This window comes from Notamacropus eugenii, chromosome 1, assembly GCF_028372415.1.
Source record: "Notamacropus eugenii isolate mMacEug1 chromosome 1, mMacEug1.pri_v2, whole genome shotgun sequence".
NCBI classification, from domain to species: domain Eukaryota; kingdom Metazoa; phylum Chordata; class Mammalia; order Diprotodontia; family Macropodidae; genus Notamacropus; species Notamacropus eugenii.
The window spans coordinates 739,117,539-739,143,312 of record NC_092872.1 but is presented as its reverse complement, the minus strand read 5'-3'; the positions used below and the strand labels follow the sequence as shown (position 1 = coordinate 739,143,312).

General features: G+C 43.2%; 1 protein-coding gene across 1 annotated transcript in view; it reads right to left on the bottom strand.

Moving 5' to 3' along the window:
• Nucleotides 1–4,127: 4,127 nt before the first annotated feature.
• The window catches only part of EMX1 (empty spiracles homeobox 1), a 41,621-nt gene continuing 19,974 nt past the window's right edge, over nucleotides 4,128–25,774 (bottom strand). Inside the window, 1 exon segment of the mRNA XM_072627976.1 lies at nucleotides 4,128–4,887. Within this exon segment, the coding sequence (XP_072484077.1) occupies nucleotides 4,720–4,887 (168 nt within the window). The 3' untranslated portion in view covers nucleotides 4,128–4,719.

Sequence of the window (25,774 nt, the reverse complement as noted above, 5' to 3'; positions counted from 1 at the left end):
CATCCCTTTCATCCCTCTTTCTTCATCCCATCCATCCATTTATCTGTATCCCATCCATCTCTTTCTCCATCCCATTCATCTCTGCATCCCATACACCCGTCTGCAGACCACTCCTTCCTTAAGTAGTCACATGGTTCAAGGTGATCCCTAATAAATAAGGACATCCTTCTTGAAATTTAGCCTATATCTGTCAGGACCACCAGCCAGTGCTCTAGGCTTGAGAGGAAGAGATATGAGCATAGGATAGGGAGTGAGGATGGGAGACCCTTCATAGATAATGAGGGGGAATGCCTGATGGGGCATCTCCCATCCTGTGCTGTCAGGGAGATGATGTTCCATACTCAATTCAGTGAGCTTCCCAGGGGAGCAGGTCCACAGTATTGAAAGAGACGGACAGGACATGGAAAGGAGAAATCCTATTGAGGGGCTTACCCAGGATCTATAGGACCATCCTTACCCAGGATCTATAAGCCAGAAGGGCCCTTTCCTGGGTGAAGGGTGTAGCCAGGAACTTAGCCCCTTATCTTGGCTCCCTGGGAGTAGGTCTACCAGCCTCAGGGGAGTCTTTGCCCAGAAGAATCAAAGAATACTGATGTAACTGGGATTCCCCTGGGAAGGCAGTTGGGGTGAAATCTCCAGCCATGAGAGGTTTTTGTGGAGCAGTAGTTAGGTAATGAGGCTTTCTCAAATCTCCTCCTCGGTGCCCCTTCCCATGCTTACTATTATCCTTTATTTTCCATCTGGAGAAATGGCCTTGACTGTTTCCCTTTCTCTATAGAGGGGGAAAACTGAGTCTCCTCTCCTGGAAAGCTCTCCCTGCTAATCTGTTCTCATCTCTCATGAGACCCAGTGCTGCCTGAATGAGTGTGAAGGCTGTCTTTCCCCTCATCAGACCAGGGGCCCCTTGAAGGGTCAAACATCCACCCCACTACTTACTACCCAGTGTACCCCCTCCCATCTCTGGACCTCTGTTTTCTCCTTGGTGAAATAAAGGAGGTAAGCAAAGTGATCTCTAAGATCTCTTTGTTTCTAGATCCCATGAATGTCTATGATTTTCAGGAAATATAACACTAGAAGAAAGGAGAAATGGAGTAAAAAGGAAGGCAAAGTTTCCCTCACCCATTTCCCCGTGGAAGTGGTCCATCTATCCCTTTTCCCAATCCACTCCAAAATGAGAGAGAGTTTATCCTCCACTTTCTTCCAACCAATCAGGAAAGAGGCAAGATGGGACAGATTCCTTTAGCTATTTGGGGGATGGAGGGGGATGGAGAAGGATGATTCAAGGATGATCATCAAGAGATGATTCAAGAAAGATGATTCAGTGTGGGCCACCAGCACCTTCTCTGCCTCACCAAATCCTATCCTCCCTTCAAGGCTCAGGTCAAGCCCCCTTCTTTAAAAGCCTGCCCTGCCTCTATGGTCCTCAGATTAGAGGTCATAGGTCATAGAGCATTCAACCTCGTCAAATACAATCTTTACCCACCTCATTTTCAGATGAGGAAACTGAGGCCCAGAGAGATTAAGCAATTTGCCCAGCTGGTAAGTAACTAAGGACAGATTCAAACTCTGGTCTTCTTGGTTCCAAGTTCATCATTGTATTTGCTGGACCACCTTTCCTGTAGTCATCTCTGACTTCCTTACTGTCTCAGCTAACTGGACTAGCACTGAATTTCTAAGATATTTTGTATGTTTTCTCTCTCTCCTATGTGAATCATTTCCGCAGCTGGGCTGCAGACTCTCTGAGGGCAGGGCCTAAATCTCCAATCTCCTGCCCACAGCTTAGCCCTTATACACACACATAAAGTGGTGGAAGAGAATGAGGAAGAATCAAAATCTTGAAAGTTCAGGGCTGAAAGGGACCCCAGAGGTCATCCAGGCAAAGTGCCATGGTGGAAAGAATTCTGGACTTGGAGTCAGAAGACTTGCGTTCAAATCTCAGCCCTGCCACTGACTAATTGAGTCTCTTTTTCCTCATCTCTAAAATCAGGTGATTGGACCGGATGATCCCAAAGGCCCCTTTACTTCTAGTATTCTAGGAATCTGAGAATGCCTACCTGAGGAAGAACTTCTCAGGGATTTCTGTCTAGTCCCCAGGAGCCCAAACCAACTGGAGTCATGGCCCTAGAGTTATGGGCAATTTTAGAGAACATCTGGGCCATCTGCCAGAGCTAATTTCACTGGACCTCAGTTTCCCTAGTTTGAAAATGAAGGAGTTGAGTCAGATGACCTCTAAGGTCCCTTCCAGTACTAAATCTTCAATCCTATTATTCCTTTTTTATACACGAGAAAATGAGACCCAGAAAAGTTAAATGACTTTGTCTAATGGTCACTCATGTAGGAATTAAGCAGACTGAGGATTTGAACCTAGAACGTCTGACTCCAAATACAACCTTTTCAGGCTTTTCTTATTATATGCACATGTACACACACACTTATATATGTGTGTATGAGTATATACACATAAACATACACACACATGTGTATATGCATGCACATATACATATGTATGTATATATGGGTGAGTATACACACATACATCTACATGTGTGTGTATATGTGTGTATGACTATAAGCACACACACACACACATATGAAAAGTCATGAGACTGACTAGGCAGGCAGGAAGACATTGACCCTGTCTTTAGGGTTGAACTTTCTCTCTATGCCTTTTCCTTACCCACATTAATTACACAGAAAATAGATGAGGCTTAGAATTAAATAAAAAATTAAACCCCAGAAAACTGAACCTCAGAGACATTTTGCAAATAGCCCTTATTTGAATGACTATGGAAAATGTAATCTATCTTTCAGAAATTAAAATCAGATGTTATATAGAATGTTTACTATAAACCAGAGCAAGATAGCAATCCAAAGGAGACCCCAATCAAAGAATTTTGTCCAAAGAAAAGACAGACTGGAACCTGAGGACACTATCTAAGAGTGTCTCTTGTTCCCAAGACTTAGAATTTTCGTGCTGGAAATGAGAATTCTCATAGCCAAGATTCTGAAGGGAAGAAGACAGGTACTTACAATATATATACATATATATGCATATATATATTTGTATTATATGTTTCTGACTGCACAAAAAGTTTTTGTTTCTGAGGATTGTTTCTAACCCATTAGCCTAAGGGTGGCTACTTTCCTAAAATTACCATTAAAACAAAATTGTGGTTTTTGAACTAAAAGAGCTGTGCACTAAAAACAAATAAATAAAATTGCTAGCAGAGCCTGTTCTCTTCATGAGGAAGCTAGAGCACTATGGCCACATGGTTAACCACTCATCTAAAGTCAGAAGCAGAAAGCAGAGATAAGTTCTGCAGCCACAAGCCCAGCAATTACCTGGCAGGTTATTACCATACATCCAGCAAAGCAATGTCCGGTGGACCTATGTTCAGCAGAGACTCCACATCTAGCGGAGATTTGTCCAGAGTGTATCCAGCAAAGACTTACATGTTCAATGGAGTAATGTCCTGGGAAGTGGCATCTTACTGAAAGTAGATGCCTAGCAGAGACCAGTAGGGAAATCATACTATTCTCATACCATAATGAAAAGACATTAGGTAGCCCTGAAACATCTGAGGCAGAAGTTGTCTCTGGTTATACGTGTTCCCTTTAGACCTGTCCCCTCATTCATGCACCATGGCCACAAAGGTGTCCACTTTTCTCACTGATGATATGTGTATTTGTGAGTATGCCTCAGGTGTATGGGAGAAGTGTTCTATCAGGACTTTTTACTAAATGTCTTTATTTTGAACTAAATAACATCTGGCTGATAATTAAGGGTAGATCTCTTGATGGGGGCTCATGGATTATAGTTTTCATGGACATAGACACAGAGTACCTTGAACCTGGGGTGGTTCCCCTGGGGTGGGGTCCCCTATCCCTAGGGGATTCTTCCTGTGAGTTGAGGGTGGCCCCAGATGCTACACAGACCATTTTTACTACCATGGTTGACTCTAGCTAGTTGGTAAGAGAAAGAAATCCTTTCCTGCCTCCCCATCCCCACTTATGACCACCCCTGATTCACTCTCCCAGAATGCTCACTCCTAGTAACTCTGCAGAGCATACAGTCAACACTATTGTGGATTGGAGTCAGGTTTCAGGGTCACTCAGACAAAGGTAGGTTTTTTGTTTTGTTTTGTTTTATTACCCACAGGGAAGGGAGACACAAGAGGATGTCACTAAGGCCTATAGTTGGGGCATTGTAGGAAACTGGGGATTGGGGATCAGAGGGGCCTTTGGACAAGAAATAAATTAAAATAAAAACTCGTTCAAAGGAAGGAGGTAAGAACAGAAAAAGCAAAGGGAACAGAGAAGGCTTGGGGTAGGAGATCTGGTTTGGGAGTCCCAGGGTGAGGCTGACAGGCTCACTGAGCCAGAGTTGATGCTGCAGGTCACTTGACCAAGCCCAGCCCGATGGGTTTGGAAGAGACAGAACCTGGAGGAAGGCATCCCTCGCTTTGCCTTTCTCTTCCAGTCAGCTGCCCCCAGTCTCTGAGTCCCTTGGGGGTCCCCCAATAGGAGCTGCCCACTTGCTGCTGTCCAGCCCAGCAGGGATGAAGGGAGCTGAGTAGTGGGCCTGGGCGTGGTGGGGGAGCTCAGGAGGTATGGCGGTTGGTTTCCATTGGGTCTCACTTGAGTCCATTTTTGATGTCCCCTCACCCGCCTGGCTCCTTTCATTGGTTTCTCAGCTGCCCCTCCTTCCCAGGCCCCCTCTTAGTCATTTGATGTGACATCGATGTCCTCGCCGTTGGCCTGCTTGGTGGCAATGCGCCACCGGTTGATATGGTGGGACCCCTTCTTTTTCTGGTCTGACTCAGGGCCCTCTTCCTCCAACTTCTGACGCTTGTACTTTGTCCGCCGGTTCTGAAACCACACCTTCACCTGAGGGTGGAGAGGGAAGCACAGGTCAGATGAACTGGGGACCCTTCATCACTCATCCTTCCATTCATTTATTCAACAACCAAAAGTCTTAGGCACTTACTGTGCTGCTATCAGAAGATATCCCAAGTTCAGAAAAGATGCAGAAAAGGTTGCTACCTTCGTAGGACTTGTAGTCTTACATGGATAACTACCTTTATTACTATCATCATATGTCAAAGCTGGGAGAGGCCACAGAACAAGGATTGTCCAGGCTTGAGAAGGCCTTAAAACAGAACCTCAGAACTAGGAGAGACCTTAGCACACAGAATGTCAGAGCTAGAAGAGACCCTAGAATATGAACTGTCCAGAAAATGTAATCAGAGCTCCTGGAGGTCACTAGTGTTTGGGCTAGAGAAGGAATCAGTGACCAGGTGGGTGTAGTCCCCATGTACATCCTCATTTTAGCCTAGAACCTCAATATGAGCTAGAAATATAGCAAAGCAGTAAAATGAGCTAATGAAATCTTAAGAAAAGCATACTGTTCAGAATAAGCAGGGTGTGGGGGGGGGGGGTGAGGAGGGAAGGAATTCCTGCTGTCCTCTGCCCTGGTCAGGCCACACTGAGCAGACTGAGCTCAGTTCTGAGATCTATATTATAAGAAGATGACAGAGCTCCCATAGGACATTGGGATAGAGCCTCCTCTAAAGGGCTGTCATGTGGAAGAAAGGTTAGCTGTCTTCTGCTTGGCTTCAAATAAGAGAACCAGGAGCGATGAGGCAGATGCTCCATGGAGTCAGATCTCTCCTCCAAAGCATTAAGTAAAGGTCTTAGACATACAGTGGGTGTTTTTAAAGAGGTTGCCAGGTTAATTCTTGAAGGATTCAACTCAAAACTCACCTCCTGCAGGAGTCACATCCCTGACTCTCTGCTGGACAGCACCACTGGCTGCCCTGAAGGCATCTCAAATGTCTAAATCAGAGATCTCAATGTGGTCTGGTTGCTTTCCCCCTCTCCTTCCTTCTCCAGACTTCCCCATTTCTGTCCTTCTGGTCACCCAGGCTCCCATCATTCTTTGTCCTAGCCCCTTCACTCACCTGCCCTGGCCCCATCAAATACATGGTCACATTCTGTCCATCCTAATGCCCCCGTATGTCTCATATCCATCCCCTTCAGACCCTCCCCACCAGGACAACTTAAACAACTTCCCAGCTGGACTCTTGCCTTCTGGCCTCCCCACTCCAAACCATCCTCTAACCATTTGCCAAGGCTGATCATGCTGCCCTCCCCCATAATTTTTAATGGCCGTTAGGATAAATACAAATTCCACAGCTGGGTACCTGAACCCTTCACAGTTGGGTTCTGCTGCTCATTCCAGACTTATCTCACTTTATTTCACATTTCTAGCCTTCACGCTCCATTGCAGACAAATTGGTCTCCTCGCTATTCCTTGGACTTGGCATTCATTCTATCTCCAGTTTCCATGCCTTTGCTGATCTCCATGCCCAGAACACACTGCAAGCTTACCTCCTCCTCTGATCCTCAGCTAATGTACCAGTGGTTCCATTTTTATTGGAAGCCTTTCTTGATTCTCTGACTTCTTCATTTTCTCTCCTTTCCCCTCAGATGATCTTGTGTCAATCTCTCCCTAGAATATAAGCTCCCCTAGGACAGGCTCTCTGTATTTCATCTTCATATTTCCATCATTCAGTACACAGTAGGTGCTTAATAAATGTTTGTGGAATTAACATCATCAGGACATAAATGAATGTTTATAGACAGCTTGTATCTGACTATCATGGAAACCAGGAACCCTGTGTTCTAGTCCTAACCCTGATGTGCATTCTCTGTGTACTTGAAAAAACATCCCTTCCTTTTCCTGGATCTCACTTCCCTCATCTGTAAAACGAAAGGATACAGACAGTGTGACATTAACACATGGAGGAAGAATCAAGACAGCCAAGGTTCAAATCCTGCCTCAAACATTTACTGCCTTTAATCTCTCTGTGCCTCAGTTTCCTCTTCTGTAAAACAGACTTGAAAGCCTCCCATGACTGAATGATCTGAAAGGCCTCTTCTAGCTCTGACATTCAATGATTCCATGCCCCAGCAGCTGGGGAAGGGGTCAGGGGTGCACCTGGGGTATCTTACAGGAGGAGAGCTGGGAGCAGGGCACTTTGGAAGAATATTTGAACTAACACCAAACTTAAAAGCCTCTTTTGCCTTTCCATTGAGGGAATCTCCAGGCCCCTGCCATCCCTACCCCACACAGCAGTGTGCATATCCAGGAGGTAAAAATAAAACTACAAGACGGGAAAGAGGTCAGCACAAGTCCGTATGTTACATTGCAGTGTGAGCGATAACCCTACTACTGCCCCCACCACCAGCCAAGCCCAGCAGGAGAATCCCCAGAAGGGAAGAGGAGAATGAGGAGGGTATCACCCTGCCTGAGGAAGAGAGGTTCTATGGCCCAGGGACCTCAAACTCTGAACTCTCAGGACCTCGGACCAGTGGCCTGACCTCCTTGACCTTGACCTTGACATAGTGACTAAAACCCCAGATACTCAGCCCAGTATCCTGACATCCTGGACCTCAGGCTAAACCTAGCCCCATGGTATGGTCTCCTCGGGACAGTCTAACTGGTTTGTAGCTGCTGGGGAGTCCCGCTCCAGCTTTGAATTTAGTGCCATTATCACTCTCATCAAACCTTCAAAATGCCAAAATAATCTCCCTAAAGCGTAAGTCCAACCTTGCCATTTCCCTACTAAAGAATTTTCAAGGTGTCCCTATTGCCTCTAGGACCAATTCTTTTTGTATAAGAACCAGAGCAGGTGAGCTCTGGGCTCAGGAGCAGGAAAATGAAAAGCACAAATGTGTGGGGCTTCAAGCATGGTTCAGTGGAAAGAACACTGCCCTTTTACATAGTACCTGAGTGACTTTGAACAATTCACTTCCCTTTCCTGGGACTCAGTTTCTCTAACTGTAAAATACGGGCTTTGGGCTAGATGACCTCTAAGATCCTTCCATCTCTAGATCTGGGATCCTTGTTGGATATCCATGAGTGCTGAGTTCTAGTGTCAGGTCTGCTGTTAAATTCTCCAGCTCTGCCTCGCCTCCTCATCTGTAAAATGGGGATAATAATGCCTATCTTGACTTTTTTGTAGGGTCTCCAGGAAAGAACACTGTCCCAGGAGTCAAGAGAGTTCAGTTCTAGTCTTGAATTTGTCAGAAACCCCACTGTACAAAGCATTTATTTTGTATGCAGATTCTATTTACTCATTGATATTGGACTTGGAGTCAGGAAGAGCCTGACTTTGAATCCTGCTTCAGACATTTGCTAGCTGGGTGCTCCTAAGCAAGGCACTTAACTGGTGCCTGCCTCAGTTTCCTTATCTACAAGGGGATGCCTATCAACTGAGGCATGACTAAACAAGCTGTGGTATATGATTGTAATGGAATGTTGTTGTCCTATAAGAAGTGACAAGAAGGATGATTTCAGAAAAACCTGGAAAGACTTACATGAACTGATGCACAGTGAAGTGAGCAGAACCAGGAGAACATTGCACAGTAACAGCAACACTGTTTGGTGAAGAATTGTGAATGACTTAACTAGTCTCAGCAATGCTATAATTCAAGACAATCCCAAAGGACTATGGATGAAGCCATACTATCCACCTCCAGAGAAAGAACTGATATTGACTGAATACAGACTGAAGTGTGCTATTTTTTCACTTTCTTCCTTTCATTTTTTTTCTTTTATTTGAGTCTTCTTGTACAAAATGACTAATATGGAAATGTTTTACATAATCACATATGTATAACCTATATCTGACTGCTTACCATCTCAAGGAGGAGGAAGGGAGGGAAGGATAGAATTTGGAGCTCAAAATTTTAAATAAAAATGTTTAAAAATTAGAAAAATAGAGAGAATGAGTGACCTAAGAGATGCTAAAATGAATTGAATTAAGACAAGCTGGAAGAGACCTTAGAGATCATTTTGTCTTCTCCCACCTCTATTTTTCAAGGCACAGAGAATGTGACTTCTCCAAAGTCATATAGGGAGTAAGGGACAAGACCAGGATTAAAATCCAGGTCCTCTCACTCATAGTCCTGAGCTCCTTCCCTTCCCTCCAGCTTAGTATCTCAGCTAAGTAGCCCAGTTAGCCCTGGGAGTGCTTCTACCCTTGCCCTTGGCTTCTGCCCAGGTCCAGTTCGGGCTCTGGTTGTTATGGCATGGTGGGTGGATGATCTCACCCTTCTCGGCGGGCACTGAGGTGGGTGAGTCAGGGCTCTGTGACTGCAGCATTGGGGGCGGGGTGGGAGAGAGGAGGTGCCAGTTCCTGGGAGCTGCTGCCATCCATTGCAGCCGCCCAGGGAGGGCCATGTGGCACAGAGGAAGCTGCTGGTTCTCAGGAGCTGACAGCCCTGGCAGGGGGGGAGGTGGATCAGCAGGAGCACAGTTGGGGGAGGGGGCACCCTAAGTTGTTCCCAGTCCCTGCTCTCAGCCTATCCCAGTCCCTTCTGTCACCTCCCTCTCTGGGAGGCTGGGATACAACATTCTCCTTCGGGGAGGGAGCTCCGGTGTGAATCATAAGATAGGAAGGCCATGGAGGTCCCCCTCCCCAAACTTGGAAATTTCCTCAGTTTCCTCCTCTGTGAAATGAGGGGGTGGGACTAGATGACTTCTAAATCTATGATCTCTCCATTATTTAGAAAATAAATGATTGACTTCATCATTAACAATTTTTTAAAAGAGTACTGAAAATAATATTAGTAACCACTGACTCATATGCCAATACTTAAACTCAAACTGACTCCAAATAGTGCTCTTTCCAATATATCACCCTGGAACAATACTGATCCCAGACCAGTGAAATATTAATGGTGGAATTTCAGGCATAATGTCTAGCAGAGTCGGGAAGAGATATTTTCAAGTTGGTGGAAGGGAGAATCTAAGTTCTTCTCTTGCTAGTTCCCCCAAAATTTACTTACGTTTATGTTACATAATGTTTGTACAAGTCTCCTTCAAACAAATATAAGTTCCCTGAGGGCAGGTTCACGTTTGTTTCTGTCTCCCCAGAGCCCAGCATCAGACCTGATGTACTACAGGTGCTTATAAATGCCTGTCTGGTGATATTGCAGAGGCTCTTGGGTGAGCTTGGGTGACTCTCCTAGGGTGCAGGATGTAGGAGATACAACTGCTCCTCCCCCTAGGTGGGGACCACAATGCTGAGTACACGAAATGGAGCTTCACCCTATACCCAAAAGCTTACCCCAAGAGAAGCCTCAGCAACAGAGTCTTCACTTTGGAAGGAGGGAGACGGAGTCAGAAAGACCTGAGTTCAAATTCAGCCTCAGACACTTACTAGCTGGATGACCCTGGGCAAGTCACTTAACCTCTGTTTGCCTCAGTTTCCCCATCTGTAAAATGAAGACGATAATAGCATCTAACTTCCAGTGTTGTGAGGATTAAATAATAGTTGTAAAGCTCTCTGCACATCTTAAGTGATACATCAGTACTAGCAAATTATTATTATAAGCCTCAAAGGAGACATGGCCTTAGTTTCCTCTACTCAGCATCTGTGATGTTTCATATTGAATGCTGAGTTTAGGACAGTGAAAAGATTGAGACGGAAATTGAGGCTGGAACTGCAGTGAGAAGGACCAGCAGCTTTGTGACCCTGGGACCCACTGAGTTCTCAAGATGTCATTCCAAGAGAGCCAGATCTGACCCTGACCCTGGCATTGGGAGTGGTGCATCAAGCATCCTTCCCAGAGAGAACGGAGTGATCAAGATGACCTCTGACACCTCCCCTAAATTGAATTTGGTAGCTCCTTAATTCTGAAGAGGGCTAGAGCTTCCTAGAGCTGGGCTGGCCCAGACACCCCTCCTCCAAGCCAAGCCTTCGTAACTGCCCCCTCCTCCTGACAGAGAGCAGTTCCCCTTACCCATCCCACCCCAAACCATCAGCAGTTTTGGAGAAGTCTCAACTAATTCAAGTTTATATCAGCTACCTTAGACCCTCCCCACCCCCTGGGAACCCTCTCAAACCTACTCCATTTCAGTTTTTAAGTTTTCCTTCATTAGAATGTAAGGTCCTTAAGAGCAGAAACTATCTTTTTTTTTCTTATTTTAGTATTTCCAGTCTTAATACAATATCTGGCATGTAATAAGTATATAATAAATGCTTCATCTGTCTATCATCTATCAATTCATTCATCTGTTATCCATCTATCTATAATCTATCCACCTACCTATTTCTCTGTTTGCCTCTTTATCCATTTATGCTCTGTCCCTCCATTTATCCATCCATATATCCACCATCTATTTATCCTTCTATCCATTCATCTATCTGTTTATCTCTCCATCATCTATCTATTTATCTCTCTATCTCTGCTCTTAATTGACTGTGTCCTTAGATAACTCACCTCACCTCTCTGGGTCCCAGTTTCCTCACTTACAAGGATAAAATCCTCACAAACCTTCCAGGGGTGTTTATCACAGGAACACAGACAGATGTCAAGCTGAAAAAGTCCATAAAGGCATCTGATCCTACACTCTCATTTTGCAGAGGAGGAAACTGTGGTCCAGAAAGCTTCCATGACTTGCCCAAGCTAACACAGGCAGTAACCGATAGAAGGTATTGTGAGGATCAATTGAGCATCTGAGTGTGAAATAGCCTGGAGGCCATCAAAGGATGCTTCATCCAAGGGAGGCAGGATTTTTTCTACAGATATATAGAGGCAAGTGACTTTGCCAAGGTCAAATAGCACATAGACAAGACAAATGAATATATGCCTTTATAGGCTCAGGATACTCAAATATTACAGAGATGAACAGAAATGACTTTTGGATTATTTATTTTCCTGTTATCCAGTGCCTGCTTTCTCTTCCTTCGGGCTCTTGTTTTAATCACCTTTTGTACTTAAATTCTTTAACCTATGTATAAGATATCTCTAATATATATTAATATATGATAAAATATACATATGTATGTGAGCTTTAATCTATATATGTGAGAGGAAAATGAATATTTCTTTCTCCCATCAGTATGTGGACTGCTTAAAGGCAGAGACTTTCTTTGTATCCTTAGAGCTTAGCATAGTGCCTAAAGCATAAGGACTTAACAAAAGTTTGTTGACTGACTGAATTCAGTGCCTTCCAGAATGAAAGGTCAGTTCTTGTGCTCTTTGAACATCTCTTAGGATGAAGAATCCAAGCCAGGGTTTAGACTGTCCTAATATCCAAGGTTTTCATTTGTCCAACTGCAATCCCTTCTGCTTTAATTTAAGCCTGTTTCCTTGTGTTTGGAAAATTATTACTCAGTGTCTCCATCCTCAAAACCTTTCACCACTTTGCCCCCAGTTTGCTCTGCTCCTTCAGACTCTCCTCAAGTTCTCTGTTTTGCCAATTGGGTGATTCTCTGCAATGGGAACCCTCTTGCCCATCCCCAACTCTACCCTCACCCTATCTCTACCCTCATTCTTAACTTTATGCTCAGTCTCAACGAAGAGCCCATCTCTATTCTCAGCTCCAACTCCATTGCTCTCTACACCCACCGTCCCAATCTGACTAGTCAATCTTCTTCCTCTGATTGTGCCCAGATCCAGACCCTACCCCAGGCTACTTCCCAGTCACCTCAATGCTTAAGTATCTAACCCTTCCCATCCCTCCCCTAGCTAGGAGAAAAGTGGTCAACTCAACACCTTCCACTTTTGGAAGGTCTGTATCGATCAGCTGTCCTGTGACTGATCCCCATTCCTTCTGACTCCTTTGTCCAAAACAAAGTTTCCTAAGCATCACTTCCTTGTATATCCTGTCTATCAAAATGTAAACTTCTTGAGGGCAGGCTATCTTGTCTACATGTATCAGATGTTTAGTATGGTATCTGGCACATAGTAAGTCCTTAGGAAATGCTTTTTCTTTAATTCATTCATCTCTATCTCAAAACTATATCCTTAACCCATAATGAAACTCACTTTAAACTCTGATCTTCATCTCAACCCCATCACTACCCCACTGCTCCCAGTCATTCCCACTCCAAAACCATCCCCACTCTCTTGCTCTTTCCCACCATGATCTCTTACCTCACACTGACCCCAATTCCTAATCTCATCCTGGTGTGGTGACTCTGGGTTCTCAAACACTCATTAGCGGATCTCAAGTTCAGATGGGTGTTCACCTAGAAAGGTGTCAAGTATGGGTCTGTCAACACACCAGATGTCCTTGCTCATCTTGGGGATTATCAGGCCACCTTGCTCTCCATTTCTCAAAAAAGAAGTTTTAAGCCCAGAGAGGGGAAGCAACCTTGGGGTCACCCAGTTGAGCAGAGCACAAACTGGAACCCATGTCTCCAAGCTCTTTTCGTTAATTTAGACATTGATAGGGAATCCCCAGTCCTCCTTTCATCTTTATCTTTCCTATCTCTCCTTCTACCCCCATCTCACCAAATCCCTGAGATGGTTCTTCCCCCCTATATCCACCCTTACCCTTGGCACCCTTTTCATCTCGCTCCCTTCCCCTCCTGCCCTCCATTTCTACCTCCCATTCTGGGCTTGCTTCCACGTTGCCCTGATAAAAGCCGAAACTAACTCCCCCGACCATCTGAAAAGCCATCCCTTCTCTAGCCCTGCCCCCACCCCCAACAATGCACCCTCCATCCCACCACTCCATTTCTCCCATTCCAACCCTAACCCTGAGAAAATCAGCCACTGACTTGGCAATAAATAACGTGTCCCCCTTAATGATACAGCAGAAAAGGAAGCTAGATTTGGATGAAGGAAACCTGGGTTTAAATGACAGACTCTACTTAGTACCTGTGTAACTTTGGACAAGTGATTGAACCCCTCTGGACCTCCTATGTTTCCCTCCTATGGAGAATGACAGTATTGGACTAGACCATCTCTAAGGTTCTTTCTAGTTCTGAATCCTACGAGACAGAGGATAGAAACTGGATTTGCGATTTCACTAGGTTAATGGAATTCTCAGGTGAGGAAATTCTCTCTACCAATGCAGATCAGCACCTTCTCTGCTACTTCCCTAAGAGAGTAAATCATTCGTCCAAGTGACATGGCCAGTATATGTCAAGATGGGACCTGAATCCGGTCTTTCTCGCTTCAAGGTTATTTCTCTACTTACTATACAACAAAATTATACTTATGACTGTCTAATTTTGGCTGTAGGTTCACCCCTAACAGTCTGATACTGACCTGTTATCCTGAGCACTGACTTACACCAACCTTGATAATGGAATAGACCCTAACCATATAACAGGATGATTCCCTAACCTTGAATACAGTGTGCTCCCCAATCATGCCCCCTGTGATATAACAAACAAGTGATCCTAGTCACAGGGCACAGGTGGAGATCAGAGGAGGGTAGGGAATTAGGGATCTGGATGATGAAGTATGGCTGCCTCAGCACAGCCCATCTGCTCTTCTAGGGATGTAGCTCAGAGCCCCCATCCCAGGGCATTGTCTTTATATACTCAGGTATTAAAGACATGGGAAAGTTTTGGTTTGGAAGACAATGTAAAGGAAGCTGGCATCCTACAGAGGATTGTGGGCCATTGGCCTGACATTACAGTTCTGTCGCTGTTCAGTGTTTAGGTTCTTTCAATTGCCCCAGTGGGGAAAGGTACTTAATATGGAGTCAAAGGACCTGGGTTCAGATCCTAGTTTTGACACTGTCTTGTGATCTTGAGCAAGTCACTAGACCTCAGTTTCCTCATTTTTAAAATGAAAGGATTGGATAAATCATAACATCACAGATTTAGAAATGGACAGGATCTGAGAGATCATCAAGTCTAGCTACCTTCCCCTATTTTACCAAAGAGGAAAATGAGGCCAAGGAGAGTTTAAGTGAATTAATCCAGGGTTCACATAGCTTCACATAGCTTACAAATGTCTGGGTCAAGATTGAACCCTTCCCAAAGTCCTGGGTTCAAGTCATGCTTCTGACACCCTGAGCAAATCATTGAACCCCTCTGCTTGAGGCAGAGAAGGTGCAGACCTGGACCAGTAGAGGGCGTTTCCCTGATCCCTATAGCAGTGAAACTCCAGCTCCAGTACTTAAGCCTATCCTTTCCAGTGCCAAGTTCCACATTCTGCCCTCTTAGACCCTGCCCGTCTTTTAATCAACAATCCTACAGCCCATGCTAGGGGTGTCTCGATGTGCTGAGCTGTCTCTCGATGATCTCTGCTTTTGGAGGTGGAAGGCAGAATTGTGCTTATACTATTTTTAAATATTTTTGTATTGAAAGCAGTTAGTGAGAAATGAATAGTTTTATCAAAGATGGCATTGTCAGGTAACTGCTGGAAAAGTGTTTCTATTAAAGTAACATACATATGTCTATAAAAATACGAATAATAATTTTTATTGCTATTTTCTGTTTCCTACATGCCATTGTATCCCATGTATCCCTCCCCCTTCCCCTCCTCAAAGCCACCCTATATGACAAATGGCATTTTTTTTGGAGAGGATAAAGGGGGGAAAGTCAGCACAGAGTTGTGTATATTCTAAAATGCTAGACAATATGATAACCCTCAAGACATTTCTGTTGCATTGGAAATGAAGCCTGTGGGTTTGGGATTTTTTTCCTTTTCAGAGGCATCACCTCCCTTATCCTGAGAGAGAGACTTGAAGTAAGGAAAACCCAGGCTGAATTCCCCAACAATCAAATGAGATGTTGCTAAAGAGTTTTGAAAATCTTAAAGTGTTAAAGAAACATGAGGTTTTATTATCCTGACTTTACAATAAGTAGAAACTCCTTGATATCACACCGGCTAAAGGTCCAAGGGAGGGAGGGGATCCCAGAAGCAACAGGGGCAGGGACCATGAGAGGGAGCCACCCTGAGACCAGTCGCAAAGAGGGCAATCTGAGCATCACAGAGTTAGAACTGGAAGACACCTCAGAGGCCACGTAGGTACAGCTCTGAATTTTACAGATGGGGGAAACCAAGGCACACAGAGGTAAATGACATGCCTCAGATCACACAGAACAAGGATGGAGGCCAGCTCAGAGTGGAGGCGCTCCTTCTAGAGAGCCCATGGAAAATCAGGAGACCCACTTATTTGGTACTGTTTGCTTCTTGGGTCATTCTATAAAAGTAAGAAGGATGTCCTTCAGTCAGTGACTATTTCAGAGCAGAGTGATGGCTCCCTGGGCTCAGTGACCCCAACTCTGATTCTAAGTCACATTCATTGACGAAATCAGCTAGCATTTATTAAACTCTACTGTGTGCGAGTCATTGTGTTAAGTGCTAGGGATGCAAAGGCAAAAATGAAAGAATCCCTGCCCCCAGAGGACTTCCAGCCAACTGGGCATCCCCAGACTTCAGGCAGGATTTATTGGGCCTTTGAGGACATAGCAGAAGAACAGCACACAGGAACAGAGTTCTGAAGCTGGAAGGAACTTTATAGATGATCTACTCCAACCTCTTCACCTTAGAGGTTAAGAAACTAAGGCACAGAGAGATTAAGAGACTTGTCCAAGGTCACTCAGGTGTTGTGTCAAAGACATAATTTGAACTCAGATCTTCTAGACTTCATGCCTAGAGTTCTATTATGCCATTCTGCAACTCTTCTCACCATTGAGACATAACAGGGGTTCTGGACTCCTCCTCAGCAAATTCTTCCATCTTTTCCACCAGGGTGAATCTTTTTCATTATCCTTCAAGACCTAGCTTAAACCTCATCATCCCCAACTATCCCATGCACACTGATCAATCCCTACTCTGAATTCTTACAGCTTGTCTGGCTTATAGTACAAAAGCCAGCTCTAGATTATATCTTCGGATTGTTAAATGTCAGAGCTGAGTGGAACCTTAGAACGTGGGATATCAGAGCTGAGAGGAGTCTTAGAACATGGAATGTCAGAGTTGGGTGGGACCTTTGAACTTAGGATGTCCAAGCTGGAAAGAGCTTTAGAACATAAGATGTCAAAACTGAGAGGGGCTTTAGAACAGAGAATTTCAGAGCTGGGAGGGATCTTAGAACACAGAATGTCAGAGCTAAGGGATGTTAGAACATGAAAAATCAGAGCTCATATGGGAGACTCTTAGAACATGGAACTAAAGCTTTGGAACCTAGATTGTTAAAACTGGGGGGATCTTAGAACAGAGAGGGAACTTAGAGATGACCTAATCTAAAGCCTTCTTTTTATGGAGAAGAAAGCTGAGGTCCATGGGGGGAATTGTTTTGCATGAGGTCATACAGCTAGTGAATGTGAAGGTCCCCAACCTCCTGCTTCCTTTCTCTTGGTTCTCCACCATGCTCCCTTGCCTAGCTCCCTCTTTGCTTCCTAAAGGTGCTCTGACTCTCCAAAAAGACTGTGGGGGTCCCCCTGGGCAGGGATTATGTTCCTCTTCCCCTCCTACAGCACAGTTGAGCACACAGTGGGGTTCAGTAAAGACTTGGGATTCATTGAGGTAGATTTTGTTTCATGATTCCCGGGATCTCCTTGGAGCTGATGCCATGGGATGTCTTCCCTGGTGAGGAAACAGGCAGAGGGACTATGGGGAGGATGAAGAGCTAAGGACTTGGGGCTCTTCCTTCTTATTTCACCCTTTTCAGAACCAATCAATATTTGCTCTTCAATTTCCCAACCCAACAAAGGACAGATGCAACTGTCTCTCTTCCCCCACTTCTGAACTTCCCCAATTTCTCTCAGTTCCATCAAAGGTTTAGACTGAGTAGGAGAGAAAGAAAGAATGAGGGTGACAGGTAGAGAGAGAGAGAGACCAGCCAAGGAAGGCAGTGGTTCTTACAGAAAGTCTGATAGACTGAAAGTCATGTTCTCTGAGTCTCAGTTTCCTCCTCTGTAAAATTACAGGCTTGGATCTCTAAGATTCCTTCTGGTTTTGACATTTAGTGGTTCTTCCCATGTTGTTAAGAATCTGGAGATGGAAAATGGTTGGACCAACTTTGCAGAGCAGGGGCAGGGAAAGAGCTAAACATATATTATCTCATTTGCTCCTAAGCCTGAAATGATGGTCCCTAAGATTCCTGGCTTTCAAGGTCCCAAAGAATCTAACCTAGGCTTTTTTTTCCAGCCTGATTCCCCATAATTTTCCCTCCCAGGCTCTATGTTCCAGTCAAATTGTATCCCTTGCCTCCATTCAAATTCAATCCTCAATTCCCAGCCCTGCCCTTTTGTTCACAAGCTTCCCTATGCCATATCTCCCTTTCTGCCTGTTAATATAATCATCTTTCAGGGCTCAGTTCTGATGATGCTGCCTCCTTCATGGACCTTTCCCTGATGCTAGGAAAGATTTCTCCTCATATGATTGCCTAACACTTCTCAGTCTGCTCAATCTCAGCCACTTCAGGAAGTCCTCTCTGATCTTCCCCTTCTCTGGCCTCCAGAAGCCCCTCTCTACACAGTTCAACATTCATTCAATGATCTCCTGAATCCCTCTTGGCCTCATTTGTGGGACAAAGCTAGTATGTAACTAGGTTAGGAGGCCCAGAATGGTAGCCAGACACCCTGATTCTGCTTTTTCACCCACTGCATAGACCTTAAGTTTGAGCACACAGAGGGGCTCAGGAAATTCTGAGTGACCGGTCTTGATGAACAAGGCTAGAGGCTCCCAACTATTCTCTCTCCTCCTCCTTTTTCTTCTCTCTTCCTTTCTTTCTTTGTCTCTTCTTCTCTCTCTTCCTCTTCCCTCTTCTTTCCCCCCTTTCCTTTCTCTCTCTCTCTCCCCCCTCTCTTCCTTTATATGCATTACCAAGTTTTCTAGAGCCCTGAGGGGTAAAGTGACTTGCCCAGGGTCCCACAGTTAGGATGTATCACAGGCAAAATGGGAACCCAGTTCTTCCCGGGCTATAAAACCAGTTCTCTAGCTACTTAATGGGGATTCAAGTACCTTCTGACACATACTTGGCAAGTCACCTAACCTCTTAGGCTACTCTCTAAGATAATAAATTGCAGAAATGGTACTTAACTACATTAGAAGAGGGAACTTTCTCCACTGGGAGTTCTCCACATGAACATTACTATAGGTCTAGTCCCTTACCCCACCTCTCTCTCTCTCTCTCTGTCTCTCTCTCTGTCTCTGTCTGTCTGTCTGTCTGTCTCTCTCCTCTAGAGCTTTACAACAAATAAATATGGCAAGGTTTATTAGCCTTACTTTATAAATGAGGAAACTAAGGCTGACAAGAGACTTGTCCAGGGTTACACAGCTAATAAGTGACTGAGTTGACAAGACAGGAAGACGATAAATATTGGCGAAGATGTGAGAGAGTTAGAACACTAATTCATTGTTGGTGGAGCTGTGAGCTAATCCAGCCATTCTGGAGAACAATTTGGAACTGTGCCCGAAGGGCTACAAAAATGTGCATACCCTTTGACCAAGAAATATTGCTTCTAGGACTGTATCCCAAAGAAATCATAAAAATGGGAAAGGGTCCCATGTACAAAAATATTTATAGCAGCTCTCTTTGTGGAGGTGAAGAACTGGAAATCAAGGAGATGTCCATCAATTGGGGAATGACTGAACAAGTTGTGGTATATGAATGTAATGGAATACTATTGCGCTATAAGAAATGATGAACAGGAAGACTTCAGAGAGGCCTGGAAGAACTTATATGAATTGATGCTGAGTGAAAAGAGCAAAACTAGGAGATCATTGCACACAGTAACCGCAGTGTGTGAGGCATTTTTCTGGTAGACTCAGCCCTTCACAGCAATGCAAGGACCTAAAACATTCCCAAAGGACTCTTGAGGCAAAATGCCTTCCACATCCAGAGAAAGAACTATGGAATTGGAACACAGAATGAAGCAGAATATTTTCTCCTGCGTCATGTCCTGTTTTGTTTGGGTTTTTCTCATGGTTTCTTCCATTCATTTTAATTCTTCCATGCAACATGACTAATGTGAAAATGTGTTTAACAAGAATGTATGTGTAGAACCCATATGAGATTGTATGCTGTCTCAGGGAGGGAAGGGGAGAAAATCTATGACTTATGGAAGTGATTGTAGAAAACTGAAAACAAATAAATTAATAAAAAAATAAGTGACTGAGTCAGGATTCCCATTCTCTATCTACCACACTGCACTGTCACCCACATTCAGGACCAGGCTCCCAATTCCACACCCCACACCCTACCCCACACATATCATGCACATATTTAAAATTGCCTCCTGAGTCCAGGCCCAGGGCATGCTCCCTCCCCAGATCCCAGGGCCTGACTCTCTCCTCATCTCTCCCTGTCCCATTCTGACAGGTATCTCTGAACCCTGAGAGACTCTCTTTCCATGTGGCCTCCAGTTTCACCCATGGTGAGGGAGTACAGAGAGGAGTGGGCAATTCTTGATGATGTTCAATCATTTTTCATGACCTCATTTGAGATTTTCTTGGCAAAGATACTGGAGTGGTCTGTCATTTCCTTCTCCAGCTCATTTTGCAGATGAGAAAACTGAGGCAAATAGAGGTTAAGTGACTTGCCCAGGTCACACAGTAAGTGTCTGAGGCAGGATTTGAACACAGATCTTTCTGACTCTAGGCACAGCACTCTATCCACTGTGCCATCCAACTGCCCCACCTCCCAGTTCTTAGCATGGCATTATCATTGTGCCTCAGACAGAGGATACAAGAAAGGTTCTGGTAGATACAGTCAGCCTTTCTGCCCTATTCCAGACCTCCAGGAGTCCAGCAAGCTCTGGACATGTGGATGTGAAAGAGTGAGAGGAGACCTGAACACAATGGTAGTAATACATTTCTTGAGCATTATAACCTTTACAAAAGGCTTTCCCCATAATGCCCCTGTAGTATAGGAAGTGTGAATATTATCATCCCCATTTTACAGTTTGGGAAACTGACACTCCAAAAAACCATGTGATCTCTGACCTTTCAGCTAGCACCTCTCAGTGCAAAGCTTCAAACTTAGCTCTCCTAAGTCAGCCCAGAGCTGTTTTCATGAAAGGAAGGAAAAGAAGGTGACAATATGGTAGAGAGAAGACTTCTGCTCTGAAGCCAAGAAGACCTGGGTTCAAATCCTACTTCTGTCATTTAATGGCTCTCTGTGACTTGGGAAAAGCATTTCCTTTTCTAGACTTTGGTTTCATCTATAAAAATGAGGGATTGCAGGGGCAGGTGAGCTGGGGTTCTGGGACACTGGCCTGACTCTGTCAGAAACATACCAGACACAGGGAGTTGGCTGACCAGGAGAAAAATGAGAGAGAAGTAGATTATTTCTGGAGAGTATAGGATTGATTTCTATCTAGATAGAAATCATAGTATAAGGAGATGATAGATGATTATTATAGATGGATGAGAGAGGCAGGACAGCAGAGTGGGTAGAGATTCAATCTCTGAGTCACAAAGACCTGGGTTCAAGTCCTATTTCTGACTGACACTGGTTGTTTGACCCTGGGTAAGTCACCTCCTCTCATTGCTCCCAGGTAATAGTCTTCAGTGGTCATTCCTTAAAACCAATGAAAACACAAGTAAGTCCCAATAAATATAGGGATGTCAGCTTTGTTATTCTTTTGTCAATTAGTCAAATCTGACTCTTCCAACTCCACCTAGGGTTTTCTTGGCAGATCCTAGAGCGGTTTGCTATTTCCTTCTCCAGCTCATTTTACAGATGAGGAAACTGAGGCAAACAGGGTGAAATGACTTGTCCACGGTTAGTCACACAGCTAGAAAGTGTGTTTGAACTCAGGTCCTCCTGACTCCACAGCTGGTGCGCTATCCATGGTGCCCCTAGCTGCCGAATGATGGCAGCATGATATAGCAAATAGAGAGTAAGCTAGGTCAGGAGACCCAAGCTAAAATCCTGCTTCTGACACAGACCAGTTGACCCTGGGTGACTCATCATCCTTTCAGACACTCCATCTCCCATGAGGTGTCTTTCCCCTGACTGTGTCCCATGTCTGACACTCCTTCCCCACCTTCATCTCCTAGCTTCCCTGGTCTCTTTCAAATTCCAGTTAAAACCTACAGGAAGCCTTTTCTGATCCCCCTTAATTCGAGGGTCTCCTTTCTGTAGATTATTTCTTATTTATTCTGCCCATAGTGTGCTTGCATGTGGCCTCCTCATGATACTTTGAGTTCCTTCAGCCTCTCTTTGTGTCACAGTGCCTGGCACATTGTCTGTTTAATAAAAGCTTATATATTATATATAATAAATATTATATAATAAAAAAACTGGCTAAGATTCTTAGTTATAAAGCAGGTACTCTGGAAAGACTTACATGAACTGATGCACAGTGAAGTGAACAGAACCAGGAGAACATTGTACTCAGTAACAGCAACATTGTTTCATAAAAGAACTGTGAATGACTTAGTTAATTTCCGCAATACAATGATTCACGACAATTTTAAAGGACTAATGATGAAACAAACTATCTGCCTGTAGAGAAAGAACTGACATTGTTTGAATACATATTCAAGCATGCTATTTTCACTTTCTTTGTTTCTTATATTTGAGTCTTCTTGTACAAAATGACTAATATGGAAATGTGTTACATAATTGCACGTGTATAACCTACATATGATTGCTTACCATCTCAGGGAAGGGAGGGGGGAGGAGGGGAAGGATAGAATTTGGAACTCAAACTTAAAATAAAAATGTTTTGTTTTAAAAAAAAAAAAAGCAGGTGCTAATCTGCGAAGGAAGAGGGCTTTTCCTCCCTGGAAACTTCCTACATTGGTAAAATTATGAAAGAAAAAAAATAAAACTGAACAATGAAGACAGATACAGATGATCAATTGACAGAGAAAAATAGATGAACAGGATGGACTGAAGCTGTGGGGAAGAAGGAATCAGGCAGTCACAATTGCCTAAGCCAGGAGACTCATGACCAAGACGCCTCAGTATCCTCCTCTGTAACATCGACAGCACCATCTCCTGCAGTGACTTGTTATGAGGAAATGGATTTGCCAACCTTAAAGCCCTGAAGAAATGAGAGTTATTCTTATGGATAAATGGAGAGACAGAAGAACAGGCAACTGACTGATAAATGTTAGATAAAGATGACAGATGAAAATGGCTGTGACTCAGGAAAGATGCAGAGACAGAGACATAGATAGATGGCCAATAACTTGCTATAAATAAGGATGGCTGATACCTTATTATTTAGCTCAGTTCAATATTTTAACCAATGATTAGTGATTTCCCAGCTGGACCTGCATCCTGCCTCACACTGCCACTGAGCCAAATAATAGTAGTGGTAATAATAATAATAATAGCACCTACTATGTGCTAGGCACCATGTTAAATACCAACATGTTAAATTATCAACAATATCTCATTTGATTCTTGAAAGAACCCTGAGACGTAGACACTATTACTATCCCCATTTTACAGAGAGGAAACTGAGGCAGACAGAAGTTAAGTGACTTGCCCAGGGTCATACAGCTGGTAAATGTCTGATAGGATTTAAAAAGAACATATCTTTATATATTCTATCAGGATATAATTTATATCTCTATATATCATATACATACATATGTATGTATGTATGTATATATGATTTTGTTGTTCAGTTGTTTCAATTCTGTCCAACTCTTCTTGACTTCACTGGAGGTTTTCCTTGGCAAAGATTCTGGAGTGGTATTTCATTTTCTTCTACAGTTCATTTTACAGATGAGGAAACTGAGGCAAACAGGGTTAAGTGATTTGCCCAGGGTCACATAGTAAGTATCTGAGGCCAGATCTGAACTCAGAAAGATGAGTCTTCCTGACTCCAGGTCCAGCTCTCTATCCACCATGCCACCTCGCTTCCCTGATACTATAGAATAGTATATGCTATTATTTTTATATATACATATATGTGTGTAGGTATATGTATATATATGTGTATATATACTACAGGTTATACTACAGGTTATCTTACAGGATATATATATGTATATATTTGTGTGTATACATACATATGATAAAGTTAGCTGAATGAAGGATGGGACGGATGGATGGATGGATGGAAGGATGAAAAAGCATTTAGTTAGCCCTCACTCTGTACCACTCTACTAAGCCCGAAGATATGAACACATAAGTGAATATTGTTTGAATACAGACCCTCCTGAATGTGAGGAGCCTTTGATGGAGAGATATCTGTAGATAGCAGAGAGATAGTGGTAGAGATCACAGGTAAAGAATGAAAAGACACACACAGGGGATCACAAACATCTTTAGAGAAGTTTTAAGCTATTAAAACTTTAAATTATCAAGTGTTTTTAAAGTCTCAAAGCATTATATAAATGTTAACTCTTCTTCCTTTCAGAAGTAGATAGATAATGAACACTCAGACTGATGATAAAATAACAGATTACTGATGGATCGCTATGGCTAGATGGATAGCAATAACAAACATTTTTAAATGATTACGATGTGCATGCCACTATACTGGGGACACAACAGCAAAAAATGAAGCAGTCCCTCCATTCAAGGACCTTTCATTCTATTTCACTGAACTGATGAAGAGATGTTGGATGCCCATGTAAACAGATAAGAGAATTATCTAAATAATCTAAGAATTTCAGATCTGAAAAATCACTTAAACATTCTTTAGTCATTGTATATGCAACGATAGATCCCATTTCTAGGGTGTTATAAGGCGCTGTTGGTATTATTATTTTCATTTCACAAATGATAAAATTGAGTCTCAGGGAAATCAAGTGACTTGCCCAGGATCACACAGCTGATCTGAGACAGGATCTGAATCCAGGTGTCTGAAGCCAGGTCCAGTGTCCTATCCACTCCAACACCCTACCACATGAAGAAAAGGATCACATTGTTTGTGTGATTTTTTTCATGTGTATGTACACCATATGCATATTTAATTAGATGGGTGCATCATGTGACCTGTATATGAATATAGAGCATACATTTATACCAATGAAATCATAAGTCCAATCGCCACTCCTTTTCCTAATTTGAGCTATATTATTTAGATGCACAATGAAAATGTAAATTGATAGCTAAGTTATAAATAATACACATTATAGATTGATACTCAACAAGCAATTTTTAAGCACCTACTATATGCCAAACTCTGTGCTAACTGCTGGGATCCATAGAATAACAAAAGGCAATCCCCACAGGTAGAAAGATACGATTGATGGAACCAGTGGCTGAAAAGATAAATGATGGGCACTTAGAAACCACAAACTATATTGGATATTGATGTCAAAAATAGCTAGGGAAACACACATAGAAATTGCTATGACAGCCAAAGGTGAGAAGTAGATACGGATGAATCAGGAGTTCATGGCCGGGAAGGGATAAGAAGCTGAAAGAAGCCTTAGAGATCATTAAGTCAAATTCGACTCTCTTGTAGATGGAGACTGAAGCTTAGAGAAGTCTATCCAAATTGATATGAAGTAGGGGAAACTGCTCCATATTCCAACCATATATCATAAAAATTACCAATTTTGTAAGGTTTAAGAACTCTGATAAAAAAGAATCAGGAATGATAGCAGGACAATAAATAAAGAAGATAGCACCCACCCCATGACAGAGAGATGATGACTGTGCAGAATCTATGCAGAGATGCATTTTTATACTTGCCCCAATGTGGGAATTTTTATACTTGACTGTCCTTATGTAATACAGGGGTTCTACATATCATGTTCTTTCTTTCTTTTCATTGCAGGGGGTAGGAGGAAGTGGAAAATGGAGAAAATGCTTGATAATTGAATGAAATAAGATAAAAAATATTAAAAGAGTCTATTTAGTTCCTCATATGTGAAAGGTAAATAGCTAAATATAACTACTAGGTACTTGGAGACAGAAATACAATTTCTTTTAAATGAGAGATTGAATCTGAGTCATTACATAGGTCAAGCTAGACATAGATAAAGCTGAGAGATACAAATGAATGACTGATAAAAATAGAGGCATAGATGTAAATTTTTAGCATGAGCATTTCCATGACAGAAATCAGCAAACTATGAATCAGGG